General features: G+C 42.4%; 1 protein-coding gene across 11 annotated transcripts in view; it reads right to left on the bottom strand.

The window, feature by feature from the left end:
* Nucleotides 1-22898, bottom strand: part of LTBP1 (latent transforming growth factor beta binding protein 1) — a 340385-nt gene that overhangs the window by 44639 nt on the left and 272848 nt on the right. For all 11 annotated transcript variants that reach the window (XM_079791755.1, XM_079791759.1, XM_079791762.1 and 8 more), the window contains 2 exons: nt 18462-18587; nt 710-835 (listed from right to left, as the gene is read on the bottom strand). In XM_079791755.1, the coding sequence (XP_079647881.1) occupies nt 710-835; nt 18462-18587 (252 nt within the window). The remainder of the gene's footprint in view (nt 1-709; nt 836-18461; nt 18588-22898) is intronic.

The raw sequence follows: 22898 nt of genomic DNA, 5'->3' as shown, positions 1-22898 counted from the left end.
TGCCACAGAATGAACAGAGCTCTTTTTCTTCATTAAGAAGAATCAAGAAAAAGCCTGGCTATCTGGGAAGTTTTTAATGGAAGAACCTTTCTTCTCTTTCCCATTGAATTGCTCTGTTATAAATGTGCTTCATAATGAATTTGGTTTAAAGAAATCACAGCTGGTCAGAAAATGAAATGCAACACCCCCTCTTCTCATGGGCATGTGCTGGCCATATCCTAGGACATCTGATGACATTCAAGATCCCTTCACCACGTTCATCAGAGGAGCGAAGAAATGTAGTTGCACCATCCAATGCATCGCTCCTGGGTGTCCTTCCCGGAAACTGAAACTCCTGTCAACACCTCTCCTTACAGGCACAGCCTGAGGAGGTGCCCAGGGAAGACAGACAAGCGCTGCCCCACACCAGACTCTGTTTCCCATGCAGGGGGGGCTTGAGAGCTCTGCATGCTCAACTAAGAGCTTAAACAGAGGTTCTCCCTGCTGTACGTCTAAACTCGAAGGTATGCGTCTATACTTCTTCATGTCCCTAACCATTTCAGAAGCCAGAGGGCCTTCTCGTACATCCCCGCATTGTGTGACAACATCAAATCGCGATGAAACTGTCTGATTACCTTGCTGATAGTCTCTCCTGTTGTTGATGGCTTTGGTTTCTTTTCCGTGCAGAGGTAGGAAACGTGTTGGGGGGGAAAATAATCTAAAAACTCACCCACACACCCTTGCCCATCCTGCGGGGCCTGAAAGCCCTGATAACAGAGGCAGCGGAAGGAGCCGGCCGTATTGTCACAAAACCCGTGCCTGTCACAGACAGTGTTGTTTACACACTCATCAATATCTGCAAAAAAGACACAAAACACAGACTGACAGACACCAGGTAGGAATGGGGACACAGGTGCTTCCACACGCCCCGGTTAGTATGAGATGATCGTGGTTACACAGAATGAACTTTAAAAACATTTTACACAGCAATAAAATGTTTTGATGGAAATGTCTTACTAGACAAAACACTGGGTTCTGGGAGAAAACATTTGCTTTTTCTCAGGAAATGTTTTCCAACGGAAACAATGGCCGCGATGGTCTCGCTCAGTTATTTTCTCAATGCCTTTTTAATTCTTTATTTTGAAGAACACACTCTCTCCCTACAGGGGACATATGGGAAGGTACTGCCACCTGTTTTGATTGTGGTAAACACTAAACCATTCTATTTGCAGAGCTGGGGGCTGAAAGAAGCAGTGGCCTGCCTGGGCAATGGTTACTCAACTCCATGGATGACCTTGATCAAGTCTAACCAGTATTCCCAAGAAGGGGGAGAGAAGAAGGAGGGGGAGGGGAGGAGAGGGAGAAAGCAGAGGAGGAGAGGAGAGAGAGGGGAAGTGAGGAGGAAGAGGGAAGAAGAGCAGGGAAGAGGGAGTGGGAAGGGACAGAGAATCTGATGAGTTCTGGGGTGTAGCCAGCCAGACCCAGTTATTCACAAGGAGAGCTTTCCTGTCACCAAGTCATAGCCACTCAAGGTCCTCAATGTCAATGCTGCTCCACCTGGCCAGCCAGAGGCCAGACCTGTAAATCCATTTTGTTCTGTATAAACTTTATGACGGACAGTGGTCCTGGGCCTCTCCCCGCCCCCCCATTAATAAAAATGTTCTCATAATAGCATGTCTCGATGACAAAGCCACAAAAGGACTTTCAGATATAGTTCTTTATCTTCTTCTTAAGTTTCCCTGCCATTTTTTCATTTCTGTCCTCCTGTTTACTGTGCACTTCCTTCTGTCCTGTCCACCTCTGGACCTCACAGTCCCAAAATAAAGCTTTTGGGAGAAATAATTAAGAAAGTGCAATGGCTGCATCCAAATCTGGTAGAAAGTGCTTTTATGTTCAAATAATGAAACAAGGAAACAAATGACAAAGAAAATGATGTTTGGTTAAATTGCACTTGACAGAATTTGGTTTTCGAGAGTTAATGTTAATAAAATTGAGCTTTTCTTGTTTTAATTTTTTTAAGCCGAGTCCAAGAAATTTTCTAAGGAAAAATTCCGCGCTTTTCGGCAGCTGTCTCACTTCCCTTCCTGATGGTCCGACACTGACACCATCAAGTTCAGAGACTCTCACTTTTTGAATTGCAAAATATGAGTGACTGCATCAGAGTTTTCTTAATTTTCCCAACTCAAAGAAGACATCCAAGGCTAGGGCCTTCCTCCCAGCCCCACCCTTTTCCCAGGAGCCCAACCTGCTCAGCATCTTCCACTATACACCCTCTGCCCCCATCCCCTTCCCTCACTGCCTTGGAAAAGCTTGACCATGATGTCACCCACTGTGCTTTTCCATTCTTTCCACCACTGTACTATGCCTACAAAAATAAACCCCAAAAAACTGTCTACAATCATTGCCTTTATTTCCTAATATAGCTTATCAGTAAATAAAATAATAGCAATGATACTAATACTAATAACAATAATATGAGTGTGTTTCTAGAATCGCTGTGATGATTAAACACAGTAACACACATAAAATGTTACTTTCAGAACATTGCCTGGCATGTAGCATAGGAAGCATCCAATACGTGTCAGCTATTATTATTATTATTACTATTCCTCCTAGTCCTTAATGACCCAACTTCCTGACTCTCTCTCTCTCAAAACCATGAGAAAAACCACTGACAGACCCATCATTAAATCCCACGATCATGTGCCAATCAGTCACCATCACCCTTGACCTCCATGTCTGGTCAACACCCCCTCCTTCACTCTCTCTTTTCATAACCGGACAGACCATTTTTCTCATTCTACCTATAACCATTATGGCTGGCCCTCACTTGGCACAGCCTGAATGAAGGTGGCGCCTGCCAGGGCTCAGGGCTCAGTCCTCCCCTCTCTGCCTTTTCCACACCCTCCCAACTGCACAGACCAAGGTCCTCAGAATGAATCCCAACTCCTTTTCTCCAGCCAGGATCCTTCATATTCAAAGTCATCCATTTGCCCATTTGATCTTCTGTTGTAACGTCAAACATATCAAGTCTGAAACCTACTAAACTACACTGTCTTCCTCCTAAACTGTACTTCCTGACCTTAGTGAGAAATCTTTTATCTCTTAGCCTCCCCCCCACACACACTTTTTTGCCTCTATCAAACACCAAGAAGACACTCCATAAATTTGTTCTGATAGATTTTCAATGTCAGCATGGGGCTGGGATTACAACTATTTACTGATCACAAACATGAGAGAAGTAACTGCAGGTGTCATCAAATCACTTAACACAGGCCACTGCTAATTTTAGACTTCCTGAGATGGACATCTGTCAGGAGATCACACTACTCGTCGAACTATAGGACATAAGGGCTGGAAAGAATCTCAGAAATGCTTCCATTGCCACTTTTATACTGATTTCCCAGCCTTCCTCCAGGGACAACCTCCATCCGTTAGAGACATTTATCTAATAACTATTGGACATGTCCATAATAAATGAACTTATTGCCACTCCCACCTCACACCTCCTCCATTTCTCCTATATTCCCTTCAACAGAGAATCCAACCAGTCACCCAAGCCAGAAACCTTAGTCACCCTTCTCTTGCTCCTCCTCCTCCATCCTTCCCGTCACACCCTTTCATCTAACTTTCCTGATGCTCATACTAATTGTTTTTTTTTAATCTCCAGTCTTGCCTCCCTCCCTCTAATCCGTTCTCTACCAAACTGCAACCCTGTCAGTGACATTCTCTCGCTCAGAATGTTCAGTATCTCCTCTTGGCCGGGGGATACCAAGCATGCTCCTTCGCAGAGCACAGAGCGCCCTTCATCACCCGGCTCCTGGCTGCCAGCCCGGCCACCGTTCTCAGCCAGCCTCCTTCCCAATAAACGCCCCATCCCCACCAGCACACTAGAGTTCTTTGAAGACCCCATGGTCTTCAATTTCTCGCTGACTTGGTGGGTGCACACTCCTTCCTCCACTAGAAACTCTCCCCGCTACCTGCTTTGCTCAAAGCTCCTCCTGGCTTTTCAGGAGTCGATCCAAAGGCCACTTCTTATGTGACACCTTCCATAGCTCCTCCGATTGCAGATCTCAGGGTCCCTCCTCTCTGCTCCCAGAGCATGTCGTGCCATCGCTGTGCTTATCAGGGCTACTTTTCGGGGTGGGGAACCTCACCAGCACCTTATTCCCCTCCAAAAACGAGGTGGTGGATGGCAAAGAAGAAGCAGTGCTAGAAACCTGGTGGCTTTTTAGACAGATTCTTGAAGTCAAACCTCTTGCTTTCCTTTTTATTAATTCCATGCCGTTATAGCAGACGGTGCTTTCTTGTTGCTGATCGCCAGCTCAGGAACTGAATGACCGACCTTAAGGTGAAGAAGTCCTGAGACAGTTATGAATTACTGGGCGTCTTGCAGTCTCAGACTTACTGTAACAGTGATTAACGAAGTTTAGATGAGCAATATTTTGGATTTGAGTGAATAGGAAAAAATAACGTGGAATGCCTGCTGGAGACTCACTCTTCAACAACTAATATTTTATAAAAATGATAGACTGTCACTCTCAGCAGTTTCATGTTTTCAACAATGAGGTGAGGTAATAGCTTTAATAAGACGACATTTGTTTCACTTCTCTGACTAATGATCTGTATTAAAAACACACACGATTTCATTAAATTTTTCTTTGATGTGAGCTCTCTCAGATATTTTTCCATTGTTAGTTCTGTCTATAAAGAGACTTAGAAGAACAGCTACAGTTAAGATGAACTCTATAAACATAAAGCTAAATGTTAAGATTTATGATTATATAAAAATTAAAGCCCTATCAAGATGCAGGTTTCAGAAATGGACCAGTGAAAGCCATCTGTTTTGGCTGAAGTTGAATTCTGAATATGAAACTCAATTTTGAAAGATCCAGCTATCACAGCTTGTCTTTTCACTTAATGAAGAGTGAGTCTATGACATTACCAATTTTGCTGAGGCATCTGTAAGAACCCTGCGTGGTATTATCACCAGTCATACTGCCCACATGAGTGATGAAGAAGTGATTATCCAGCTATCTCTCGGCTGGCAACCCAAATGAATTAGGTAAGAATTGCTGATTCCTCATGCAAGATTTTGCTATTAATACCTGACTGAACAAAGCAGATATAAATATTACTGCGTCAATGGAAATGAATTCAATAAAGAATTCCACAGACCAAGGATAGTGGATCATTGATGTGAACTCTCCAATAACTACATTACATAAATGCCAGAAAGGAAAATAAAGCAGAGTCCTTCCTGGGCATCTGGCACTAGCAGGAGCTCATTTTTAAAGTAGCAGTGTTGTCAGTGACCTACAGGCCCACCCTTTGAGGCACTGACCTAAATGGTAGATCCATTTTTCCTCATCCATATGCTCTTTATTTAGTATTTTTTCTCAGTGGATGAAAAGTTTTTCAAAACCTATTATATTATTTTTAAATATATATTTTTAATTAATTTTGAAAAGAAAGGAGAGGGATAGAGAGATAAAAACACCTCCTGCACACCCCCTACTGGGGATAGAGCCTGCAACTTGGGCACGTGCCCTCATCAATAACTGAAACATGACCTCCAGGTCCATGGGTTGATGCTCAACCACTGAGCCACACCGACCAGGCCAAAACCTGCTGACTGTTATCAGGGATTCTCCACAGAAAGCAGAACTCTAACCATTTTCCCTCAATTCTCAAATAAAGACTTAGGGCTAGACACTTGGTATCACCCTCTTGCTTAAGTAAGGTGAACTATGAAAAAGGGTAAAAGTACGCAAAGGAGGCATGGTTTTCTAAAAGGGACTGGGGTCAGGTAAAGCTTACTCATCAAAAAATTACAACTATATTCAAAGGCTGCAACAATGAAATCCACAACAAAACCTCAATAATTCCATTAGATTCTCGGAATTATGTACTGAGAAGAATGTATATGGGGAGAAAGGAGTATTTGTGTATCCTTTTTTTTTTTTTTCAGTTAAATGATTTGGTTTTCCTTCTCTCAGTTGCATTCCTCAGTTTGTTGTTTTGTGGGTGTTTTTTTTTTGTGTGTGTTTTTTTTTTTAAGAAAAAGGTGCTTCTCTTTTGTACTTTCCTAGCATGTCCATCTTTCTTTTTCTTACTCTGAGCAAGACATATCTACCTGTTGGAGGAAGCAGCTCCCTGCTGAGTCTCCTGTCTGCTTCCAGGGAACTCTAGAGAGGAGGATGATGGAACAGAGCCCCATTGTTAGTAAGTGGATCATTCACAGAAAAATCGCCACAGTTCTTGCCCGGCTCGGAAGAAAAAGCCTTCCTGTCATCCAAACATTTTCAGATGAATGATAGGGTTCATCTCAACTGGAGGGGACTTGCAGATTACTGGGTTTGAAACCCTTCATTTTCAGAACCAGCACACTGAGGCCTAGAGAGGGGAAGTGACTTCCCTCAAGATCATGCAACCAGTTCATGGCAGAGCTGGCAACGCCACAGCGCCCAGTGTAGGAAGAATCTCCGGCATCCGAGTTTGTAGCTCCATCCATCACGTCTTGCCTCCCACCGTGGCGATGGCTATACAAGGTCAGTCCGAGAGGGTAAACGGAACTAGCCAAACAGTGAGCCCAACAAGTGCACTGGAGTTTGTTCACGACAGAGATGGGAGTCAGAGAGCACACTCCTTGATTTATCGCTTATTGACTTGTAGTTTAAATCAAGTACCCCCATCTCATCTTGAAACAAGGCCTCGTCATCAAGTATCATCATACCTGAAATTGAAATATCCGAGGTATGGTTGTGCTGAGGATGAGATTTTCCTAGGAGACCCATGGAAGAAAGGCCCATAGGGCAATAAGGGTGTAGAAGCCGCAGGAGGTCCCGGGACCAAGTTAGCACTGATGTTCTCTGGATCTCTTCACGAAAAGGAAATGATCCATCACTTTAGCCCAGGGCCCTCTTGACCAACTGGAACTGGTTACACATTTAGTGCCAGAACCTTAGGGATATAGAGCCAAAGAAAAGGGGCTTACATTGGAAGGGAGTAGGGTTCTTGCTTCAGGAAAAATGCCGCCCTCATGCTCCTTACTGAAAGGAACGGAAGCAGACGGGAGACAGTAAGTCCCAGCCAAGAAGCGGGACTGAACAATGTTAGACCAGCTGAATCGCTGCCCAGAGGAATTTTTAAATGGCATGGCTGCTGGCCCAAGAGAGATTAAGGCCTCTCTCTCAGCAGAGGAGGAGAAGCCAGGATTAAATGGAAGATGAGCGCGAGGCCTAAAGAAGAAAATAAAATTTAGCCAATAGGAAATTAAAAACTGGATTTGGAGATGGTCCAGACAATACAATAGGATATGGAAAGAGCCTTTAAAAAACAGTCCACTGAGGTCTGGCAACACTGGGCAGGCTGAAGAATATGGGCCTTATGTGTTATGGAAAATAACTCCATTCTGGGAATGGGGACGAGCCAGGAGGCAGAAAAAGCCGATGTCTCTGTGCAGAGTTTGACTGCCATGCTGTTGCCTGACAGAGAAGGTGGGAAACCCTGGGGACCTCAATGGTCACAAGTATGTTTTGAAAGCTAGCAACCTAAGATAAGCAACAGAAATGACAGAGGTAAGTAAGAAAGTTATTTCAAGTCCAACTTTCTAGCACATAAATTCTAGAAATCAAGGCTGCCCAATGAGTAATCCTTTTTTTTTTTTTTTTTTTAAATTCAGCCTTGAAATTCACTACTTTTAAAAGATTTACTTAAATTACCCTGTAACAACCACCAGGAGCAGCCTCCCATTTGGTTTCTGGAAACAGCTAGAGGTTCTAAAGAAACTAAACCAAAACTTTGCTTTGATTTAATTAACATCATGTGGACAATGTATATTCGCCATTCATAAAATCCTAATGAAAACCACCCTAAAATCACAAGCATCATCCTAGTCATCGTATCCAAAAACATGAGCCATCCTCAATGACCTCCTTGCACCCCATCATCATGCTCCTCTAATTTTATCTCTTGGTTCTATCTCCAATCTCTCCCCTCCCCACCATCCTTATTCAGGGCCTCACCATCTCTCACCAGAATTCCTACAATGGCCTTTCATCTGGGAATAGTGCTTCCAGCCACTCATTGCCACTCCAATGCCATTCTCCATAATGAGAGAATGATTTACCATGGAAACAGTCCAACCAAATAATTCCCCCGTAGATTTCTGCAGGTTTTCTCCATGGATAATAGTATAAAACCCTTGCCACATGCCTTATGGAGCTCATCCACACATAGCTTCTCAAGGAACTTGCTTTTCTAGGGGCACCCTCTGTCCCTGGGATCCAAGGGGCTATGTGCTCCTGGGTTTCCTCTTAATCCTTAATCTCTTTTACTTGACCTCTAGATTTTGAAGTTTCATGGTGTCTAGTCCTAGGCCCTCTTTTCTTCTCATTATATGATGTCTCTTAGTGGCCTCATTCATTCTAATAACTCCCACTGCCGCCTACAGCTGACCACTCCCAGTTGTATCTCCAACCTAAACTTCTCGTCCAAGCACTAAATCTAACTTGATCCAATTGTCTACCTGATGTACCCACATGAATATTTCATAGACAACTGTACTGAAATATGTTCGAATCATACTCTTGATCTTTGAAAAAGTTTACTTTGCTTGAAAGGGTAAAACTTAAATAAGAGAAATGCTGCTAATTATTAGTAATAGCATACACATATTTTAAGTTTGAAAACCATAGCAATTCTCAACATTTGCAACTGCAGTTGAAACCAAGCAACCAACAAAATTAAAAATCCCAAGACAAAAAAACTTAAATTCTTTTTAATCTAGCCAAGGATTTTTTTATTTTTGCATACAAAGCTATATTTGTTTAGTTTCAAAAACTCTGGACACACAGCCCAAAAGTACAATCTTCTGAACATTAAATTAAAAGATTCTGTTGAATAAAAAATAAACACACTTTGGACCAAATCCTTCCCTCAATACAAATGGTAAATTTCCAGTTATAAATGTTTTCTATCTGAAGATTGACTTTTCTACTGTATACAGATAAGTACTTTATAGATTTTCACTTTTTATTATGTGAAAGTAGATCTTGGGCCAATGTGTTTCAGGTCCCAAACTTAGCTTTTGGTGCATTTTATTTCCCTTTCATACTCTGTTCTCTCTTTCTTCTTCCCATTGGTAAGAGGTATATATATTAGACTAAAATAGTAAGGGACTCTGAGTAGCAATCCTGACCGTTATTCCCTATCGATCCATTGTAAGCCATGCAAATACTATGAAAGAATTTCCTCTGAGTGAAGAATAAAATCAAGCTATTTTCTGTTTTGTGGGTATTTTTTTTTAAATAAAAATAGCAATACAGGTGAAAATAAGAGAGCATGTGTAACTTAATACATCTTTCCTTAAAATTTAATTACATTTCTGTATAACCCACTGCAAGCCAAAGGTATTATTTTGAATACTCTGTCCCAAACATGCTATTTTTTGTTTTGTAAAAGGTGATGGAGAGATATTAAGAAATAAAATTTTTAATAATTTTCTTGAAATCATAACAGCACTGCCATGTATACAAACAGACTGAAATCTAATGTTCTAGGATGTGATAGGGTTTAGGAATTGTGACTATTTAAACAGATAATGGAGAAGGGAAAATGTTGAATATTTGAAGGGAGGTCATATTTGTTGTTAAGCATTAATGATGAGACACAAGGTCTGGATTGATGCAACTCCCCAGGTCCCCGCTGGCTCCCTCCCTGGAGTCCCCTGAACCCCCAACAGTGGGTTCCCAGTACCTTCCTCATTCACATGCCTTTCCTACGTTTAACAGTAAACACGGCTGGTAAATGCTCCTTTATGTGAGGATAAAATCTAAAATTGAGTTTTTAAATTTTGTAATTTTTTGAACACCCCAAAGAGTCCTAAGAATTTTTCAAGTATTTAAATCAAGTCTTCAGTTCTCATTTCCAATAGGCGTTTGAAGACAAGGAAAGGAGTAAGTGTACAGACAAAGATCCCCTCTCATCCGAAATAAGGCCAAGGACGAAAGTCCCGAGGAACAAAATCATTTTAGATGAACTGCTTTCAGAAAATTCCAAGAAGGGTATTTTGGCTTTTACATTTTCAACTGCCTTAGCAAGCTCAGGCAGTGAAAGACCAAGAAAATGGGGCAAGTGCTGGCTCAGTTTCGCTCAGGGAGGGAGCTCGGAACGCTCAGGTCCTGGCGCTGGGGAGGGCATCTGTGTCCTTCGGCAGGTGAGCCCTGGGCTGGAGGGACACTGCCCACTGGGAGAACAAGGACAGCGGGCAGAGCCTGGAGGGTGTGTGAGGAGGACACTGCCTGTGGCAGATGTTTGTTCAATTACAATAAAACCTTGACATTATAGGGTAAAATCGGAATCTGAATATCTGTGACACCTAAAGGAAAAATTCCAAATTAAGTTGAAACGTAGTATATTTTTAACGAGAAGCAAGATACCTTTTCTTTTCACAAAAACCAAACCTGTAAACACATGAAGCCATCTATGCTTCTTTTGAGAAAAAGAGAACCCAAGTGGATTTCTGAATTTAAAAAAGCCATTTTCTTCTTATTTCTTCCCCGGTGGGGATTGACAGAATATTACATGAAAACGGAAAACGTATATGAAAGGATTTGAATTTGCTACAGAAAAGAAACATTTCTAAAAAATCTAAAGAAACGAGAAGAAAACTTTAAAAAAAAAGAATTTCTACTCTTGAAAGTTAAAAAAAAAATCTTAATGTACTATATAATGGACTATCACAAAAAGAAGACTCTTTGAATAAATTATCCAGTATAAATAAATTCTATGCCATTCAGAAAAGGTTCTTTAGATATTCATGGAAAATATCCTGAACTTCACTGCATATTTCTCCTACCATAATTACTACTGGCAAAAAAACAGTATGAGTGAAATATACATGTGTGTGTTTACACTGTAGAAGTTTTTTAAATGCACTGCTATTTGTCTGATATTTATTTACAGCCACTTGGATCATCTTTGCATTAATTTAGTAGTTTTATATTTTTACACCCACGATTTGCTTAAAAACAAACACCTTTGTCTCACTTCAGAGCCAGGCGGCACGCTTTCTCTTTTCGTATAGTCTTTCTTACACCGGGAGGTGCTGCCAATGAGACTGGGAGAAAGCCGTAGGCACGGGCCAAACATATCAAACCCCAGATTCATCTTTTTGACACTCCGGCCCCAGAGGCAATATCAAATCAGCCAAAATATTCCCTTTTTTTTTCGCTATCCTAATTTTTCTTTTTCCGTATTCAAATAAGAGTCCAAGAAAGATCAGTTTGGAAACCACAGGAAACAGTGTACCTCTAGAAATAACCCCAATGCTTAAATGCAAACAAACACAGGCCTTAGCCATCAGTTTATTGGCAACGGACACATAAAACATTTTAAAACTTGAAATACTGAGGGGGTGAATGGGGACAGTAAGTCATATGAAACTTTGGGGGCAAACAAAGGGTAAGAATTAAAGCCAATTATGTATAAATGAGTCACTGTATTATATTCTGATGGACTTTGGATACAGTTTGAGTTTAAGAGTGGCTAGTATACTGCAGGTGGGAATGCAGACTGGTACAACCTCTATGGCAAACAGTGTGGCGTTTCCTCAAAAAATTAAATACAGAACTGCCATTTGACCCAGTGATCCCACCTCTAGGAATCCCACTTGTATCCTAAGAAACCCAAAACACCAATCAGGAAGAATGTATGCACCCCTATGTTTATAGCAGCACAATTTACAATAGCTAAGATCTGGAAACAGCCCGAGTGCCCATCAGTAGATGAGTGGATAAAAAAGCTGTGGTACATCTACACAACGGAATACTATGAAGCTATAAAAAAGAAGGCTCTCTTAACCTTTGAGACAGCATGGAGGGACCTGGAGAGTATTATGCCAAGTGAAATAAGCCAGTCAGAGAAAGACAAATATCACATGATCTCATTTATATGTGGAATGAACAAGAGACTGACAAACAAAATAGATCTAGAGACATGGAAGCATGCAACAGACTGACAATTCTCAGAGGGAAGCGGGGGGGGGGGGGGGAGATTAACCAAAGAATTTATGTGCATGTATGCATAATCCATGGACACATCTGCGGTGAAGGCCTGGGTAGGGGACAGGAATAAGGAGGATTCAGATGATGAGGTGAAACATTTTAAAATATATTTTTATTGATTTCAGAGAGGAACAGAGATGGAGAGAAGAAACATCAATGATGAGAGAGAATCAATGATCAGCTGCCTCATGCATGACCTGTACTGGGGACCAAGCCCACAACCCTGGCATGTGCCCTGACCAGAGCTGAACTGTGACCTCCTATTTAATTGGTTGACACTCAACCACTGAGCAATACTGGCTGGGCAAGAACTCTATTATTATTATTATTGCTATAGCCTTTAATAAATAATGAAATCAGATATATATGCAGTATCTGCAGTCCACTTACACTGGGAATCCAAGAAAACCACATCATCTATCAGTCAGATGCTTAGCAAGTAACTAATTTAGGAATCAATATATTAAGCATTATATATAAAACCACTACTGACAACCTTCCATGACCTATCAAGTATTCAGGTTGTTGATAACATCAAAAGACTCACCCTAACAGATGCCAGGAGCCGGGTTCCCGGACTTGAGCTGGGTGGCAGAGGGAAGTGGGAGGGTGGCTTGCCTAGTCGGCAGACTTCACTTTCTGGAAGTCTCATGTCTGTGTTTTGGCTGCAAGAAAGTGTTTACTTCTCCTTCTATGAAGAGCTGATTTTTTTATAGCTCGGGGGTTCTAGAAGGTCAGCAGTGATAAAAGGCTTAGGAAGAGCTCTTGAATTTCTTTGCTACAATTATGCACTTTTTTTTTAATACAAATGTTGCTATATGGAAGACAATCATGCAATGCATGGAAAATATGTATTCCAGGTCCAAAAGCAGCTTATTCCAGCAAAATTTCCTCAGCTCTCTCCCTAATGATTTAAACATCCATTTTCACTCACTTCTGCAGAAGGAATGAATATGAAGAACAGTAGCCTTTCTAGGGGGAAGCCACTTCCCTCCCTTACCTGGAATGTTGTACGACCCTTATTCTTGTTACACATGGGAGAGAAAGAATCCGATTGTGAACCCAAATTCCCTTTCTTTAGGAACGTCAGAAACACTCAGGCCGTATTCTCTTACTAGAGTCTTCAGTTTCCAACCCCCAAACTACTAAAAAACGTAAAAATCCTGGGGCCAAGCAGCCAGATGTAATATAGTATTGTGTCAGGTACTTCGATGTCCTACTTGGCTAAACCGTTTTCAAAAATGTTTTCTCTTTGGTGATAGATCTAGAGTTCCATCTCCGTGCCCCAGAGCCGCCAACTGCCTTGGAGCGCGGCCAGCAAGGGTTTTATACTTTCTCCACTGTTTGTAGAAAATGTACCCACCTAAAAGTCTGAAGTCAAAACCACGCTTGCTCCCAGTTTGTTTTCGTTTCTTGGATTTGGCAAAAGTTGCCTCGACTGCGTTTTCTGGTTTCCGATGAACACAAAAGTGGCCTGAGAGTTTGAACCCAACTTCTTTCAGTCTTTCCGTTATCACTGTTCTCAGGAAGCACCACCAAGCCAGCCACCCTGGCCACCTGCGTTCGGTGTGCCTTCCCTCTCAAGTGAACGAGTGAACAAGTGGTGAATAGCAGGTACCTAGGAAGGTGGGGGATTCGAGTCTCCATCGCTGTTTAACAACAGGACCTGAACCTTGGCGTACTTTGGGGTTCCGAGTTCGGGCTGGGCATTATGTGTAAGTCCCCTCCCAATCCTGGAGTGCTCTGTTTGTGAATCAAGGTTCGAATGGTTTAGAACCGTGGTCGGCAAACTGCGGCTCGCGAGCCACATGCGGCTCTTTGGCCCCTTGAGTGTGGCTCTTCCACAAAATACCACGGCCTGGGCGAGTCTATGTTGAAGAAGTGGCGTTAGAAGAAGTTTAAGTTTAAAAAATTTGGCTCTCAAAAGAAATTTCGATCGTTGTACTGTTGATATTTGGCTCTGTTGACTAATGAGTTTGCCGACCACTGGTTTAGAGAGTGGGAGCAGAAGCTTCTGATCACACGGTCTGTCGGGGGTATTCATTTTGAAAAGTGAGAAGTAAACAACCACAGCAGGGGAGGAAAATATAGTAATAGAAAACAGAATTAAAATGAAAGGTGATGACTTTTCTTTTCTGATGAAAAATAGGTAATTCCAGGAATGCCTGACTTTTAAAAACAGACTATTTTTAAGAGCAGTTTTAGGTTCACTGTAAAATTTCACAGAACGTTCCCATACTCCCCCAGATCCCCCAACCGCACCCCTCCCCCAGCCTTCCCCACTATCAACACTGGGGAAGCAGAGCGGTACATTTGTTACAACTGACGAACCACCAGTGACACATCACTGTCACCCAGAGTCCATAGCTGACACTAGGGTTTGCGCTTGCTGTTCTGCTCTTTTTTATTCCCCGTTCGGACGACAGAATTCCTGTTGGCAACAGGAAAACGCCCGGAGCAGAGAACCGCAGGCCCTCCTGTCCGTTAAGGCTCCTGTCACTTAGCCAGCGGACAAGTGGTTTGACAGAGAAAGGCTTCCTTCGGCACTCAGACACGAAATGTCAACTTTGCTTTTAGAAACCCACCGAGCACAGTGACTGGCACGCAGCATACACTGAAGAAATATTTGCCAAATGAATGAGGGACTGAGGATGCTCTCTAAAAGGCGGGGCTTTAGGGGGTGATGTTGGTCTTTGTTTGTAGGCCTAGTTAGCCAAGACTACCAGGTTCTGAAAGCCACTCTTGCTCCCTTTGCGTTGTTAGGCCTCTTCGAGGTCCTTGCTGGACCATGTGGCCACGCTGTCGTGTGACCAGGCTGGAAACATGCTGAGGTCTAGAGGTGTCTGGTGTCCCCAACTCCAGCTCTCACTCAGCCTGGACACCCCACTGAGAGAGCAGCGGGCAAAGAGGCAGGTGAGGGGAGTGATGCAAAGTCAGCCTCCAGGAGGCATCTCTCCAGGGCGTCAGGGGACAGACGAGGTGACACTTAGGAAGCCGACTGTCCGTTTCCGTATTGCCTCCCACTCACACAATTCTGCTGACGATGAAGAAACCAAACCCCGAGTCACCTTATAAATGGGAGGACAGATACTTTGCATACGCATTAAAATTCCACAGTAAAAAAAAAAAGAGAAATAGCAAGAGGGCAAAAGAATTATGACGTTTTAAACAAGTGGGCGTGATGCGCTGGGATATAAAATAGTGGGCCGAGGGAAAGAGGTCAACATTTCCTTTGCTTTTCTACACCAGATCACAGCCCTGGCTGAGGACACGAAGGAGTGGAGGAGCACGTGAGCCGCGCTTATGAGAAGAAGGGAAAGCACCCAGGGAGGAGGCAGCAATCAAAGGGTCCTGGTCCCTGTGCTTTGGTGACGTCCACGGGTGGGACTTGAGGAAAAAAAATCTTGGCATTAATATCCACAGAGTAGAACTATGCTGTGTTACTTAACTACAAAACCACAATTTTCTCCAGGTACTACCTGCTTATTTATCCCCGATCCCCCGCCTGGAATGTGGGCTCCATGTGGGCAAGAACTGTGTGTGTTTTGCCCTCAGAACAGTAACAGTGAGGGGCACAGGATGGCACTCTGTACATATTCATGGAGTGAATGAAGACATGAATGAAATAGCTGTTCGTTCACCACTTACTTCCACTCCACCCCGGCTGACTGCAAATAACACTGTCGTTCTCTGTCGTAGGCAGGGGCTCCCAGAGCCACCAACAGCAAGGGAGGGAGGCAGCCAGCGGCGCTGTTTTTATTTCTATGGAACCTGCTACTTGACACTGAAGAGGGTTCATGCTGACAGAGGCAGCTTCCTCACTGTGTTCCGTAACTGTGAGCAGATGCAGCCACATCTCTCAGCCACGGGAAACGAGGGAAGGGCCCGCCTTCCCTAGCAGGGTGGGGTCCACTCAGCCCTGCCTAGAGCAGGGTGTGCCAGGCCTAGCATCCATGCGGCTTCAGCGGCTTTGCCAGAAGTTCAGAGGCTGGGGAAGCGGCACGAGTAAGAGTGCCAAACGCGTTCTCAGTGTGAATTCAAGCACAATCTAGATCTTCACTTAACATCGCCAACGTGTTCCACAACTCGCAGCGAAACAACGAAACCAATTTTACTATAGGCTGGTTGACATAACAAACAAGAGTTAAGCTCCTATCGTATCTCGTCAAGGTCATAGCAAAACGACGTTGAACAGAATGACGTCATTCAAGGACCAAAGCTGCACAGGTCATTCCTGATCACATGGCCTGGCTTCCTCCTAGGCCACGGCCAGGGGCAGAGTCAGGACACACTGCTACGGCCACGAGTTTCAGTCCAACAGAAGGAAATTTGGACCAGTTTAATATATTGGATTAAGCCCAAACTAAATGAAAGCCTTGGAGAGCTTATTCTAGAAAGAGAATAACACGTCTAATAATTAGAAGAGTTCTAGTAATATTGCCCTATAGCAGCACAATATTGTGAATGACCCTGTTTTATTACTTATAAAATTTTCCAGGTTCCAGAGTTGAAGAAAAGAATGAACCAAGTGTCAGAGAGAGTATACTAAGGTACAGTAATTTACATAACACTAGACATTTTCTAAAAATTTTGAAGTTCAAGTCTTTGCCAAACAAATGCATAACAAAAATTAGAACTGCAGCCCGGCTGGTGTGGCTCAGTTGTTGAGCACTGACCTATGAACCAGGAGGTCAGGGCATATGCCTGGGTTGGGGATTGATCCCCAAGTGCAGAGTATGCAGAAGGCAGCCGATCAATGATTCTCTCTCATTAATGTTTCTATCTCTTTCTTCCTCTCTGAAACCAATAAAAATATATTTTAAAAAATTAGAACTGCAATTAAATTAAAGTGAATATAAAACTCAGGAGTTGCAAAAATCAGTATTAAAAAAGATGGAGACTTAAAGGAAAATGACTAGGTCCAAGAGAAAAAATAAATGGGAATATATTTACATTGGTATATTCTTCTGGAACAACAGTGTTGACAAGTGAGCACTTGAGCGTCTTACTTTTATTTTTGAATATAGTTTTTTTCATGGCACAACTATTGGCAGGTCTGACTTGCACTCTTTTCCAGTGAAGGGAGCCCTGTCCAGCCAGGACTTAAGAGCACCCTGAGGAGGCCAACCTGCATCTTTCTGGAATGCAGGGAAAGGTGCATTCCGCCATCCGGTTTCACCAGTGGTTCGGATGCCGCCATCCCTCCAGAAGACGGACGCGTTCCTGCGGCATGTTTCCGAAGTCTCAGAGCTCTCGGTATAAAATTAACCTAAACCTCGAACCACGAAAACATGGCGTCCTCATAAATCTCTCATGGCCACCTTTTTATGATGTTTTCGCTCCACTTCCCAACTTTTGATCACTTCCAAAGCCCTCAAAATCTGCTTGCTCAAACCGCACCCTGCACTATCTCTTTTTTTACTTGAGGCCAAATCTGGCATCAATGTTTTGTCTGCTCAGCAGGAGAGCAATTTCAACAATCTCCTGCTTTTTATAAGATCAGTGTATTCCTCCCAACATAGTAATTAGTTTCAGATGAACCTGGTCGCTGTTCCTCGGACCATTCCACTGTGGTGTGAACAAGGAGAGCAGAGTCTTCCCGCTGCACTATTTTTTCGAGCAAAGAATGTGGGTTCTCTCATAGCCCCAGGACAGAGCCTTCCCATTTTACTTCCTTACAACATAGCTGGGTTTTCCTAACCGACATTCTCAAAGAGGTAGATTGAAATGATGATTATGGGAATCTTCTCATTTTTCTTTTGAAAAGGTTCCGATGAATTATTCCCCCATTTATCAAACTATAATGTCATCAAGGACATAAATCTTATGACTATAACCAGGGCTGTATCCCTGCAAACACACAGAGGTTGCAAACAGGAAGCCAACAGTGTTATCTTAACTGAATTAGCTTGCAGGGGATAATAAATACTGACAGGTAAAAAAAATATACTGGCCTAGAGCTAAGGCTATTTAGAGGAATAACTCTGGAAAGTCTCTGCTGGCAGTGGTGCAGAGAAATCAAGCAAGACATTATTTTTATAAACAGAATGATGGAGATGATCTATATGGAGCATAATCAAAACAGGCACCGTGTCAAGTTACACCCCGGAGTTGCCAGTTTTCCTCTAGGTCTCCCACGTGCACCTAAATCATCACCTCCTGTGCATTTTGACTCATTAATTCAGGACCAGCAGTGAAGTCATCCATGAGTATTTTCCCCGTCGCAACCTTAGGTTATCCCTTGTAAATCCCAGCAGCCCTGAGGGATGATTTCTGGGAGGAGTCACCCTGATGCTTGGAGGTCTTCCGTTGGGACTCTCTCTTCGTGTCTCAGAGTCTGCCTGTTTCATAGGAAGCGGCGTCCTCGCTGCTTTATCACGCAGTTAACAACAGCATTTCCCATGTTCATCTTACCTTCACACGTCCGGCCATCCGCAGATATGGTGAAGCCCTGTTCGCAGACGCAGTGAAAAGAGCCATCCGTGTTCAGACACTCTCCACGGGGGCCACAGAGTCCAGGCTGTTCGCACTCATTAATGTCTGGGATTGAAAAGAGAGTTCCAAACACTTGAAAAAAATCTGCGTGGTTTTTTGTTTTTTTTTTTCTTTCTAGAATACCATATGTACAGTAGAGAAATCTACTACCAAATGGTTGGACACTTATTTTGTGGCACAATCACACCATTTGTACAAATACCAGACCACAAGACAAAGTGGAAAGGTCATGAAACTATTTAAGTTGAGTCATATGAAATAGCCAATGTTCCATCATTTCCGACCTACCAAAAAAAAAAAAAAAGCAATTTTGTAGGTTCAACCCAAAGCCAGCCTCATTTTAGACTTGAGGAACAGTCTCTTAGAATCAACAGCTCCTCTGTGAAATAGTCTTCGGCGGTGAGAACACTGTGTGCCCCTCTGCCCACTCCCACTGCCGCGCATACAACTCTGTGGTAGCCTGGTAACATCCATGCATACCAATTCCTAGGATGTGAACTTCTTAAGGGCAAGGCTGATTTATTGCATTTGGTTCCTAAACGGAGCTTCACAAATGTCTGCTGACAATATACATAAAATAGGCTCCAATCTTTATTTCCTTGAAAATGGACAAAAGAAAGAAAATATAAGAAAAAGAAGGCGGTTTAGACAAGGAAGTTCCTATTATTTGCAGAGCTTTGTGGTGATGAAATGGGTGAATGAGGGTCCACTCCTTAGTGCAGTGCCTAACACACAACTAAAGGTCAAAGAGTGGTAGCTGCTCTAGTGACGACGTGTGAGCAAATCATGCTGTAGTTAAACTTGTGTTGACCACCTTACACTCTGCCTGTGCCCAATGAAAAGTGCTATTGCTCCCTGTAGCCAGAGCCACGATGCTCTCTTGAACCGTGATAAAGCATGAAGAGTTTGGCGTAAGTATGATGTTCTTTCAAGCCAGTTCTAATTGCACTGGTTAAGTTGACAACATAAGGAATCCTGGAGAATGGTTCATTTGTTCACATTGGTATTGACACAGAAAACTGCCTATTTGCACTGTGTGTGTTTTTTTAATTTATCTTTATTGTTGAAAGTATTACAGACGTTCCCCTTTTCCCCCCCCTATTGACCCCCTCTACTCTGCACCCACCCCTCCCAGGCATTCACCACACTACTGTCTGTGTCCATGGGCTATGCATATATGCATATAATAAGTTCCCTGGTTTAAGGTTAATCTCTCCCCACACTCCCTCACCCCCTCACCTACCCATGTCCCTCACTACATTGATTGCTCCTTAATGAAACTACGTATTTTAACTGAGTCCCCAGCTTCTAATACAGCACATTAACAGTGTATTATGAATGTCTGTCCACTACAACATTTCGGTCATGTTCATACTCTACCACCTGAACAGCAACTGGCTAGTTCACTTAATTAAGGAGCGGGGATCATAAAAACGATCACAGGTCCTCCCTAACTGGTTTGGCTCAGTGGATAGAGCGTCAGCCTGCGGACTGAAAGGTCCCAGGTTTGATTCAGGTCAAGGGCATGTACCGTGGTTGCGGGCACATCCCCAGTAGGAGGTGTGCAGGAGGCAGCTGATAGATGTTTCTCTCTCATCGATGTTTCTAACTCTCTATCCCTTTCTCTTCCTCTCTATAAAAAAGCAATAAAATATATATTTTATAAAATAAAAACACAAAAAAAACCCAACAAAAAAACTATCACAGGTCCTTGGCACCATCCAGGCAAGGAGTCCTCCTAAGGTCATTCTCCTGCCTTCCTAAAGTGTCCTAGGCCATCCTTTCTCTCTTACTAGTGAGGTCCTCGACACTTCCTCGTAGGAGGCCATCTTTAGTTCAATGAAAAACATTTACTGAATGCTGCCTATGAGAAGGGTAAATAGGATGGAACCGTTGACATTATGAAGCTCACCATATAACAGGGGAGGCAAGATCACACATAGATAACTGCAAAGCACGAGACCTTCCTAGTGACCTCTAGGACATGCTTAGCCACCAACCCTGCGGTTCCCGTTCTCAAGAAAGCCATCCCGCCCCCTGTATCCAGGATCCTGAACAATGTATCCTACCATCTGCCATATGATTCAGACTAGTTGGCCTACCCATTGCTAAATAAAAGTAAAAAACCAAGCAGCAATTACTCACTTTCTTAATAATCCTTCCATCCTTGTTACTGTCACTGATTTTAAGACATTTGAAGGGAGAGGAATGAATCATTTTCTACTTAACTATTTCTCAATTTTTCACACTGAAAAAAATTTTTCACTTCTATTATAAAAGTCTCTAACTACTGATAGTATCTCAGATTGGCAATCTTTTTTGAACTCTGATTTCTCTTTGCCTTAAGCTCCATTCTTTCTTTCCAACCTGCTGCCTAGAGTTATCTCTACCTGGGCAAAAAGTTCCACTGGTCTAGAGATCAAGCCCAAGGTCATGCCCTCGCAGTTGAGACCACCTCCTTATTTCATCCAGTTCTTCAATGTGGCCTTTTAAAAGTTAGCCTGCTTTGCAGCTTCTCAGAGGGAATAATGTGCATCAAGTTCGTGCTTCAAGAGAAGTCAATGATTAACAAATAATTGTATAAAAAGTTTGATGACAGGAACTGAAAATGGATTCCCAGACTTTTTTTTCCAGGAAACCACTAAGAAAGAACAACACGACTATCTGGAACTAGAGAAACATATGCATTCAATTTGGGTTGTACTTATTGAGCCATTTCTAAGCTATGCTGCTAGTAACTCAGCTGAAAGCCAGGCTATATTTGTGTTTCTTTCACGGGTCTGAGATTCCACAGAAATTCGCAATTTGGCGTGTGTAAGTCAAAACGTGAAACTGAAGTGTGTTCTGAATCTCAAATGTATGCTGCCACATTCCTAAAGAGTCGATTAACATGGAATTTCCATGCTGCCTGTAAACCATCATTAATTTCGCTGGGAGAAGAGAATCTTAAAAACACTTCCACTTGAAAGTGACTTGTTGATACAGAACTTTCTTCGCATTATTAGGTAAGGTTTAATTGTTATTACATTTTCAGCATTAAAACAAATTGAAATCTACGCCAATCTACAGAATGGTGACATGACCATGGGGTTAGATAGAAACAGGCTACTAACTTCAAGCAGAGTGAAAGACCACAAAGTTGCCTCTAAAAACATAGCAAAAAAAGATAATTCAAAACAAAGTGAGTGTACACGCCTCTGATCATAAACAGCCTCTGCTAGGAGACAGTGGGTGACAGAGCAGATTCATAAACGATATTACTTAAAAGATATTAAAACCGGCTTCAGGAATACTTTTCATTCATTTGGATTTCAGTTTTTTTAAGCAGACATGTTAATTCATTCTGGAGAACAGGAATCAGCAAGGTGACAGAGAATGAAGTCAACTTAATAATGATAGTCAATGTTTGAAGCAGTCAGATGTTTGAGAGTTGATATCAAATGACAAACAAATTTGATAGTAGTGTAATTAATAAATTACTAAATTAGTTCTTCATGATTTAACTCTAGATGTGTAATAATAAAATTTGCAATATCAAATCATGGTCCATTTATGCTAAGACTTGGTTTTGCCTCTATTTGGTATAAAAAAATTGTGATGAAAGATATCAGAAAAGAAAATATTACTTTCAGCCGAAAAAAATAACCTGTATTTAAAACAGGTTTCAGATTGTTTTTGTTTGTTTGTTTGTTTGTTTCCAGGCATCTCTTGGCATTTTTATGCAAATCAAGATTCATTTCGTTAAGATGTAAAAGTCCCAAAGTGGATAATCTCATACAAATTTGTTATTCAAATGTTCCTTCTCTACTGCATTAAATCCAAGTACATTTAAATTCTGCTTTGTAAATACTGAAAAACTTCAATTCATTTTATTAAATCATGATGGCAAGTGTCTGATATTAAGTGAGGTAAATAGCAGTGTATTTAAGTCTTGGGATTAAGTAAGGGAATTAATTGTAAAAGATCTTGAGAGAAAGGCCCATGTCTTTGGTATCTCAGTGACATACAGCTGGGTGTGTGATACGGACATAGTGTATAATATTGTTCCAGTACCACATCTTAAAGATTAGACCATCTTCCCTTTCAAGAATACTATAATTTGCCCTGGCCCATGTGGCTCAGAGGTTAGAGCGTCAGCCTGTGCAATGCAGGGTGGCGGGTTCGAATCCCGGTCAAGGGCACGTGCCTCAGTTGTAAGCTTGATCCCTAGCCCTGGAGGGGACATGTACAGGAGGCAACCAATCAATGTGTCTCTCTTACATCGATGTTTCTTTCTTTCTTTCTCTCTCTCTCTCTCCCTCTCTCTTACTCTCTAAGGATCAATGGAAAACTTGTAGGGCAGCCAGGTATAGCTAA

The sequence above is a fragment of the Cnephaeus nilssonii genome (genome assembly GCF_951640355.1).
Source record: "Cnephaeus nilssonii genome assembly, chromosome: 15".
Taxonomy (NCBI): Eukaryota; Metazoa; Chordata; class Mammalia; order Chiroptera; family Vespertilionidae; genus Cnephaeus; species Cnephaeus nilssonii.
The sequence above is the reverse complement of the archived record's forward strand: the minus strand, read 5'-3'. Positions and strand labels throughout refer to the sequence as shown.